At 37.9% G+C, this 10572-nt stretch overlaps 1 protein-coding gene across 1 annotated transcript; it reads right to left on the minus strand.

Annotated features, from left to right (window-relative positions):
* Positions 1 to 959: 959 nt before the first annotated feature.
* Positions 960 to 8341, minus strand: LOC149256003 (glutathione S-transferase U17-like). The gene is made up of 3 exons (XM_089457359.1): positions 7948 to 8341; positions 7682 to 7836; positions 960 to 1287 (listed from the first exon to the last, which is right to left on the minus strand). Exons 1-3 carry the CDS (start codon positions 8323 to 8325, stop codon positions 1062 to 1064), a joined length of 759 nt encoding a protein of 252 aa, XP_089313485.1. The 5' UTR covers positions 8326 to 8341; the 3' UTR covers positions 960 to 1061.
* Between the last annotated feature and the right edge of the window lie 2231 nt (positions 8342 to 10572).

Consider the following 10572-nt stretch of genomic DNA (forward strand, 5'->3'; position numbering starts at 1 on the left):
TTGTTATGAATCCTGACCGCGTAAGGATAGAGTAGTTACGGTGCCGCAGCATTTAGCATCCACCTGCAGATTCAGTACCTCATGTTGCTGAGACATTTTTGTTAATAAGACGGTGCTGATCAGTAGGAAGTAACTGGAGCTGCGTCATCGGCATCACCTACGACGGAACGCCGAATGCGCTACAATATTTGTAGCCAAACGGCCTACCAGTGTAGCCATTTTGGAATACATGGTAGGTTGCGTGGTACGTGGAGGACGATTAATGCGTTCCAAAATAATTATTAGAAAATAAAATTTAAATTATTATACTGTAAATAAATAAATTTAAATATGGAAAACATAATAAAATTTAATTTATAATGTTATATTAAGATAAATTTTATTACATCGTTTAAAATATCTATTTGTAATTATTGATGTGATTAATTTTAAAAATATTTAAAAAAAATATAAATCATAAAAATCTAAAATTAATGAAACTTATATTCTATAAAAAAAAAATAATAATTTATTTAATAACAATAATAAATTTATTTGTCTAGAAAAAAATTAGCCACATAACTAAATCCTATGTGCTTTGACCCGATCTAAATCATATTTATTAACTAATTATTGAAACATTGCATTCCATAAAATTTAGAAAATTGTAAAGATAGTTATCATTATTATTTTAAATTATTTTATTGATTTTTTTATTTACGTATTTTGCAGTATTCATGCAATTTATTCACGGATATGGATATATATATCCGCTCACGGGTGGATCTAGCCTTGCGGATTTTTTAATTTTTTTTAATTAATGTGTTTTTAAAATAATAAAATAATTCATAACCTAAAAACTTATGAAGCTAGATAGCCCACCGATTCTTGACGAATACAAATTTACATGAAACATAACTCCAATATTATTGCAATGACATCGCCCACCCATTCACCTGATACATAGATCCGACACGGTACACCTGATACATAGATCCGACATTCTCTCTCACTAAATTGAAACACAACGATAAAAGCTATTATCTAAATATTATTTTAGCCATCTGTAAGCCTCCTCCTTTCTAATTGCCAGCGGGTGGTGATGTCAATTTCGCTCTCATCTCCGACAGAAATTCAAATAACTTGGCCGGATCGGGCAAAACTTCTTTCACTCCCTCCGCTTTACAAAATTTGTGGGCCCATGTACTTAACAGGGGCATTTTTAGTGTGTCTATTAAAACACTATCGGTAATCCTCTCGATCGTTTGGACGGCTACCAATAGCCCGCCCAATGCAATGTCGACCAACCTGTTGAAAATATAATTTCAACTGCGATCGCCGATATCGCATCGGCAAAGTCGAAGTGAAGGAATTATAAAGGAGCTTTTGTGTTTCCGACGAGCGATCGCCGATATCGCAATCGGCACATCGCTATCGGCAATATCATAGGGTCGGGGTCTTTAACATGAGTAAAGTTGCGATGCGATGGAGCGGATCCGACAACATTTTAAATAATTTTTGATAAACTTTCAAGTCCGCGCTCAGGGCTTCCGATATCATTTTCGCCGTTCGATCTGCTTCACTCCTTTCAGCCGTTGATCTCCAAACCTGCATACGGCAAATATTAAATGTTGCGTGGAGTAAATCTAAGTTTTGGTTGACCATACGTCTTAATGAAATGTCATAGTGGTAGGTAGAATATTAAAGTTTTTATATAGAGCTCGTAAGTTTTTTTTATGAAAAGGTATGGGCACGTTTTAATACAAGTCTATGTCTTTTACGGCATGTATTAAAAAATACAAAATCGTATGTAATATGTTTTAGTGTTGATTTTTTTATAATGTATCGCACATGGGAGAGAACAGTGTGTTTCTACAGCAGCGTAAAAAGAATGATGGCGCAGTAAAAGAAATACACACAGCAGTGTGTAAAATGAGAAGAACCAGGTGATGTAATTTCTGGAATAGCAAAAACCATGTGTGGTTTTGCACAAGCAGTGCATAAAGAAAATGGTGGAGCGAATTTTGTAAGCCTGTGTAATTTTGTTTTTCACAGCAGTAAAGTTATGTAAACTTTTATTACAGCAGTAAGTTGTTTTTTTTTACAGCAGTGAATATAAAAAGGATTTTACAGTGATAAATCTTTGTATCAGGTTTTAATGAATAGAATGTTTTTATGGTGGTGAAATACTCTGTCTCTCAGTAAATTTTTTTTGAGTCTTCCTGTGCACAAAAAGATCCTGGAGTAAAGTAAAACAGAGCATTGTCTCTGTGTGTGTGTTTGAAAATTGGTTTTGGTATTTCCCCAGCAAAAATACCCAACAGTGGTATCAGAGCAGGCTTAGGCTCTTTAAGGAAGTTAAAGAAGCTGAAGGGAGAAGGTTGTTGCTGCAGCAAAACTTCTCAGGCAGACAGAAGACTCAGACAACAAAGGGTTCAGGTATTTCTCAAAGATTCTTCTTTGTGTTGCTGCTGAAAGAAACAGTCAGTTTTTTTTAAATACACAGTCAAGGAATGGCTAGCACAAGCACTGGTATGAGTTTGTTTAACACCCAGCTCCCACAGTTTAATGGGAAGAACTATGACTACTGGTCAATAACTATGACAGCCCTGCTTGCTTCCCAAGATTTATGGGAAATAGTTGAAGAAGGTTTTGAAGAACCAGCAGATGAAACTGAGTTCAATGCATTAACTCAGGGAGAGAAGGATCTGCTGAAGAACAATAGGAAGAAGGACTCAAAAGCCCGTGTGTTGTTGTATCTAGCAGTAGACCAGAGTATGTTTCCAAGGTTAGCAGCAGCTAAGACAGCCAATGAAGCATGGCAAACCCTTAAGACAGCCTATCAAGGCATGGAGAGAGTGAAGACAGCAAAACTACAATTGCTGAGAAAGGATTTTGAGAACTTGAACATGAAGGAGTCAGATAACATTGACTCATTCTTCACTCATGTGATTGGTGTAATCACACAAATGAGAACTCATGGAGAAACCATTGAAGACAGAAGAATTGTGGAGAAAATATTGAGGGTCTTACCCTCAAGGTTTGATGCCATAGTCACCACCATTGAAGAGACAAAGGATCTCTCAAGCTATTCAGTTGATGAGCTACATGCATCACTGATAACTCATGAGCAGAGGTTGAGTAGGAATGAAAACTCATCCCTTGAGCAAGCCTTCAAGACCCAGATGTCCTTTGGAAGAGGAAGAGGTCAAGGAAGAGGAAACAGAAGAGGAAGAGGCAGAAGCCAGAACAGAGGTGGAAGGAACAGCCCATCAAATGCACAAGGAAGAGGCAGCAATCCAAATCAGAACCAAGGTCAAGGCAGCACCCAACAAAGAGATCAGTATCAGGCTCAAGGACAAAGGTATGATAAATCTAATGTTCAATGCTATTATTGCAAAAAGTATGGACATTATGCTAGTGATTGTAGAAAGAAACATCATGATATGAACAGCAGACAGAATGCAAATGTTACAAGAGAAAACAGCAGTCAAGAAAATGTCCTGTTAGCTTGTAACATGGCTGAAACACATAGTGAAGACATATGGTTTTTAGACTCAGGTTGCAGCAACCATATGACAGGGAATATAGCCCTCTTTTCAGCCTTAAATCAGAATTTGAAATCAGAGGTCACACTAGGAACTGATAGTAAAGTGTCTGTTATGGGAAAAGGGGAGGTAAAAATATTTTCAAAACAAGGAGAAAGGAAAACCATAGCAGATGTCTACTATGTCCCCGGAATGAGGTGTAACCTATTGAGTGTTGGACAGCTTATCCAAAAGGGTTACAATGTTTACTTTGAAAATGATGTGTGCACCATCAAGGATATACCACCCAGAAAAAGATGCATTGCTGAAGTGAAGATGACAAGGAACAGGATGTTCCCTCTCAGGATCAGGGCAGACTTGAAGAACAAGAATGTAATTGCAGCAGTTACCCAAGAGGCTTTCCAAAGCGTGCCAAAGGATGAGAATTGGTTGTGGCACTTGAGATTTGGACATCTCAATTTTGGAGGTCTGAATTTGTTGAGTAGGAAAGGAATGGTGAAAGGATTGCCATTGATAGAGAAGCCAGACAGCCTTTGTGAAGGTTGTATATTGGGCAAACAACATAGAGAGAGTTTTCCATCAGGGAAAAGTATAAGGGCAAAGACACCCTTAGAGATTATCCACTCAGATTTGTGTGGGCCAATGCAAGCTCCATCATTAGCAGGCAGCCTATATTTCCTAACATTCATTGATGATTTTACAAGAAAGACTTGGATATATTTCCTCAAGAACAAAAGCGAAGTCTTTGAGAAATTCCAAAATTTCAAAGCACTTGTGGAAAACCAAAGCGGGCTGCACATTAAAGTTTTGAGAACTGATAGAGGAGGTGAGTATATCTCAAATGAATTCCTAAGATTTTGTAGAGAAAATGGAATTCATAAACAGTTTACAGCAAGGTACACTCCGCAGCAAAATGGAGTTGCTGAAAGGAAGAACAGGACCATCATGGATATGGCAAGAAGCATGTTGAAGGCAAAGCATTTGCCAAATGAGTATTGGGCTGAAGCTGTACATTGTGCAGTTTATATATTGAATAGGTGTCCTACAAAAGCAGTCATGAACAAAGTGCCAGAAGAGGCATGGAGTGGGAGAAAGCAAGGAGTCACCCACATGAGAGTTTTTGGGTGTGTGGCCTATGCACACATACCAGATCAGCTAAGGAGGAAGTTGGACAGCAAAGGGGAGAAATGTCTTTTCATTGGATACAGTGATGAATCCAAAGCCTACAGGCTGTACATCCCATCTACCAAGAAGTTCTTTGTAAGCAGGGATGTGCAATTCATTGAAGAGGAAGCTTGGGATGGAAGCATAGAGAAAACAGTGAATGTCAAGAACTGTTTGTCTCATGATGAAGATGAAGAGGAGGTGGCTGAAATGCATCCCCAAACAGCAGCGCCAACACAAGGACAGCAAGGGACACCATTGAGGACAAATGAAAGTGCTTCTCCAAGCACACCATAAGGAGGAAATTCAAGTGCATCTTCAAGCACTTGCACACCAAGTGAACGAGGTAAGAAGTTTAGAAATCTAAGTGACATTTATGATGAAGGAATGAATTCATTATTTGCCTTGTATTGTCATGTTGATGATCCTATTCATTTCGAAGAAGCAATTAAAGATAGAAAATGGATAGAAGCTATGGATGAGGAGATGAATGCCATAGAGAGAAACAAAACATGGGATTTGGTTGAGTTACCAAAAGGCAAAGAAGTCATTGGTGTGAAATGGGTTTATAAGACCAAGAGCAATGCTGAAGGTAAGATTGAAAGGCATAAAGCAAGGCTGGTTGTCAAAGGCTACAAGCAGCAGTATGGGAGAGATTATGAGGAGACTTTCGCCCCGGTTGCAAGAATGGAAACCATGAGAGCAGTGCTGTCCATAGCAGCTCAAAACAAATGGAAAGTCTACCAAATGGATGTGAAATCAGCATTCCTAAATGGAGTGTTAATGGAAGAGGTCTATGTGGAACAGCCTCTCGGCTATGAGAAGAAAGGTGAAGAGCACAAAGTGTGCAAATTGAAGAAAGCTCTTTATGGGCTGAAGCAAGCGCCAAGAGCATGGTACAGCAGGATAGACTCATATCTATTAGATAATGAATTTGACAAATGCGAAGGAGAACCCACGGTCTACATCAAGGAAAAGGATGGTAAAATTTTAATTGTTGTCTTGTATGTTGATGATGTGATTTTCACAGGTAATGATGATCAGCTCATTAAGAATTTTAAATCAGTCATGAAGGATGAATTTGAAATGACTGATATGGGTTTCTTGAGATACTTCTTAGGCATAGAAGTAGAGCAAAATGAAAAAGGAATTTTCATATCTCAAGCAAAATATGTAAATCAAGTTTTGAGCAGATTTAAGATGAAAGAATGCAAGGCAGCAATCACTCCCACAGTGATGGGATTAAAGCTCAGCAGAGAGGACAGCAGCAAGGATTTTGATCCTAGCTTGTATAAAAGCATTGTGGGCAGCCTTATGTATTTAACAGTAACTAGGCCTGATTTAATGTATGCTGTTAGCTTAATTTCCAGATTTATGGAGAGGCCAAAGGAGGCACATTGGCAGGCAGCAAAGAGAATTTTGAGGTATGTCAAAGGCACTAAAATGTTTGGAATTCTATATCATGCCTCAGAACATTCAGATTTGGTTGGGTACACAGATAGCGATTGGGCTGGAAGTGTAGATGATCGGAAGAGCACTTCCGGTTATGTTTTTCATATGGGTTCAGGAGCCATTTCATGGGCTTCTAAGAAACAGTCCATTGTAGCATTGTCTACAGCAGAGGCTGAATATGTGGCAGCGACAGCAGCAGCTTGTCAGGCAGTATGGATGAGAAGAATGTTGAGAAGCTTAGGCCAAGAGCAGGCAAAAGCGACAGTCATCTTTTGTGACAATAGCTCAGCCATTGCATTGTCAAAGAATTCAGTGTTTCATAAGAGAACGAAACACATTGATACAAGGTTTCACTACATCAGAGAATTGGTGAACAATGGAGAAATTGTCTTGGAACATTGCAGGACTCAAGAACAGGTAGCAGACATCTTGACAAAGCCATTGGATCAGAAAAGCTTTGAATTTTTGAGGAAGTGTTTGGGTATGATTGAATGCTCGACAGTTGAAATTAAAGGGGAGTGTTGAAAATATAATTTCAACTGCGATCGCCGATATCGCATCGGCAAAGTCGAAGTGAAGGAATTATAAAGGAGCTTTTGTGTTTCCGACGAGCGATCGCCGATATCGCAATCGGCACATCGCTATCGGCAATATCATAGGGTCGGGGTCTTTAACATGAGTAAAGTTGCGATGCGATGGAGCAGACCCGACAACATTTTAAATAATTTTTGATAAACTTTCAAGTCCGCGCTCAGGGCTTCCGATATCATTTTCGCCGTTCGATCTGCTTCACTCCTTTCAGCCGTTGATCTCCAAACCTGCATACGGCAAATATTAAATGTTGCGTGGAGTAAATCTAAGTTTTGGTTGACCATACGTCTTAATGAAATGTCATAGTGGTAGGTAGAATATTAAAGTTTTTATATAGAGCTCGTAAGTTTTTTTTATGAAAAGGTATGGGCACGTTTTAATACAAGTCTATGTCTTTTACGGCATGTATTAAAAAATACAAAATCGTATGTAATATGTTTTAGTGTTGATTTTTTTATAATGTATCGCACATGGGAGAGAACAGTGTGTTTCTACAGCAGCGTAAAAAGAATGATGGCGCAGTAAAAGAAATACACACAGCAGTGTGTAAAATGAGAAGAACCAGGTGATGTAATTTCTGGAATAGCAAAAACCATGTGTGGTTTTGCACAAGCAGTGCATAAAGAAAATGGTGGAGCGAATTTTGTAAGCCTGTGTAATTTTGTTTTTCACAGCAGTAAAGTTATGTAAACTTTTATTACAGCAGTAAGTTGTTTTTTTTTACAGCAGTGAATATAAAAAGGATTTTACAGTGATAAATCTTTGTATCAGGTTTTAATGAATAGAATGTTTTTATGGTGGTGAAATACTCTGTCTCTCAGTAAAAAAAATTTTGAGTCTTCCTGTGCACAAAAAGATCCTGGAGTAAAGTAAAACAGAGCATTGTCTCTGTGTGTGTGTTTGAAAATTGGTTTTGGTATTTCCCCAGCAAAAATACCCAACACAACCCTATCTCATCTCCACCAAAATACGCTTTCCCGGACAGCGCTTCCTCCAACAGGAGGAGGCTTGCCACCGATTCCTCCACCGCTTTCTGTTGCTCCTCACCCACGCCCGTGAAAACTCCCCGAATACTTGCACGCCCGTGAAAACTCCCCGAATACTTGCAGTGAACTGCAGCCACCAATAATTAATATTAGAGGCAGAAATGCGAAAAACTAATTGCAACTCACAAAATCCCAAATAGCAGATAACGAACAAATGGGTGAATTACCTTATCGTCTATGAAGGCAGCCCAGAAGCGGGCAATGGCTCGGTCATATGGATCTTTGGGCATAAAATTGGGTGCCTTATTTCCCCATGCCTCCTCAATGTATTGCACAATAATCATGGATTCACAAACAGGCTTTCCATTGTGGATGAGCACCGGAATCTTCTTGTGAACAGGGTTTGATTGCAGTAGCAGCTCGCTTTTATTTCGAATGTCCTCTTCAATGAACTCATAATGGATCCCTTTAAGAGCGAGTGCTATGCGAACGCGCACCACGAAGGGACTGTAAGCCATACCTAAGAGCTTTACTTGCCCATCTTCTCCACAACCCTCCATTGTTATGAAATCTGTTTTTTCAAAGGTAATGCGTTTCTCTTGCATATGTGTACCTACCTCTGGTATCTCTACTGTATTATATATAAGTTTCACAAAACTTGTGCCGCAAGTCACGCTTCACCTAGACTTGGGTTGTGGTCCTCCTTGTGGATTAGGTGGAACGAAGGGTAGCTTCACGCACAAGTTTGCTGCAGCAGCCATGAAACTACATCCGCAGGCCAACGTCCTTCGATCATAGAATCTTTAAGAAGGTTTTTTTCAGTGGGGGAGAAGCATCTTCGTTGAAGAATCAACATACAAAACATGAGATTTCATCAAACAACATTTGTCGTCGAAGCTAGCAGAATTAAGTCATCATCAAAACACATACTTCATCACCCAAACAAATATGCTACAGCATCGCTTAGCTCCCGCAGAAATAAAACGTGGCTGGAGTGTGAAAATCTGGCTGGAGTGTGAAAATCAACCGCCCCAACCTACACATCATGCACTCACCTGCAGAATCTTCAAGAAAGTTAGTAAAAGTCAAGTCAAAGGAGCATAACTTCAAATACTAATGGTCTGCATAATCCCCTTTCTCTAATTTCTTTCCGCAATTGTTTTTTTAATTTTGATTAAATTACTAAAAATATATTTTTTAAGTCTATAATGCGGTGATAATTTGTATATATTTTAATTATTATGTATAATTTAAATAATTCTTTTAAATTTTTACATTGAAAACTCTAAAAATATAACACCAAAAGTTTCAAATCAATTTAAAGGACGCTGTATCTGTATCGTTCAGCAATTCTAAATGTTTTGATTGCTCCTTTAAATAAAGTGATTAGCTTGTGCGTCAAGCAACTCATCGTAAATATTAATTAATTTTGAAAACATTGCGTTACCACTATAGTTTTCGGTGTATAAATAAATATAATGGTGTGAAAAATTTTATATTATTTTAATTATTATATACAAATTAATTTTTACTTGACACAATGGGTGATTTGGAATAAAAATCATTAACCATATCACTTCAGCTAATTTTTTTTACGAAAAAGTCTAAAAAAAAATCATTTTAAACGACAGCTTATCTGTATCTTTAGACCCATCTAAATGTTTTGATAGCTCCCTTAAAAAGATTCCGTCACGTCAAAACAAGCAACCTACCATATTTATTAATTAATTTAGAGAGCATTGCGTTATCATGTTTAGAAAATCGTAAGCAGTGATGTCATTATTATTTTAAAATATCTTCTGCATCCGCTCAGTCTGAAAGAGCTAACCAGCTATCCCCACGGTATTTAATGTCTGGGGATATGCACGTAGGTTAACGCGATAACACGCAAAAGCTAAGTTTCGGCATTAACTAATATTTTGGCTTTTGCCTGTTCTGCGTGCGGGGCATTAAATACCCTCGGGATGGCTGGTTAGCTCTTTCCTTCGTCCGGTATCCCTCCAAGTTATTTTGGGGCAATTCTTAACGCCGTAGTCTTTAACGCGACTTTTTGAAAGCCTTTCCGGCGATTTTTTCCGGTGAAAATCCGGCAGTGATTTATGGAAATCCAAGTTTGATAATTAATTTCTGCACAATGAAACTGTCCCAGGGGTTTTTCAGGGTGCTGAATCTGAATATGCAGTTAAAAAACCATTTTAACTGCAACAAATCATGATTTCAGCTCAATTTCTTCCGCCGGATTCCGTCACCGGAATCTCAAAAAGTCGCATTATAGACAACTCCATTCTTAACTACCATGCCTTAAGCCACTAAGCCAATTATTGGTGAGGTTAGTGCATGGACTGATACAACGGTATGTTTTTTTACCATGAAAGTAATGGAAATTTAGGTTGTGATTTTTGTAAATTTAAATAAAAGTTGTTAAATTTTATAAATTTTTAGTGTTTCAGAAGAGTTTTTGATAATGTTAAACTTATTTTCATTGTTAAAAACATGATTTAAACACAATTTTTATAAAAAATTAAATTTTTTTACCCAATTACTTTTGGAGGACACTTCCTCTCAAGACGATGTCATTTCTAAAACAAATTGAAATCTTTTAACCAACCACTTTTGGAGAACAATTCCTCTAAAGAGGATGACATTTTTAAAAAAATTGAAATCTTTTTACCCAACCACTTTTAGGAAACAATTCCCTAGAATCTGCTTAAGACGCATGATGGGAAGTACGGACACGAGGAAATAGCCAGCATCTCTCCGGAAATTCTTTTGTTTCGGGCATTCCACAACGATTTCTATTTCCAACCCCATAGCATTATAAATACGTGCTGATAAGAGAAGGAAATAGCGCT

This window comes from Pinus tabuliformis, chromosome 7 (genome assembly GCF_031772625.1).
Source record: "Pinus tabuliformis cultivar Carrire ecotype Pingquan chromosome 7, CPIR1, whole genome shotgun sequence".
In the NCBI taxonomy this organism is placed as follows: domain Eukaryota; kingdom Viridiplantae; phylum Streptophyta; class Pinopsida; order Pinales; family Pinaceae; genus Pinus; species Pinus tabuliformis.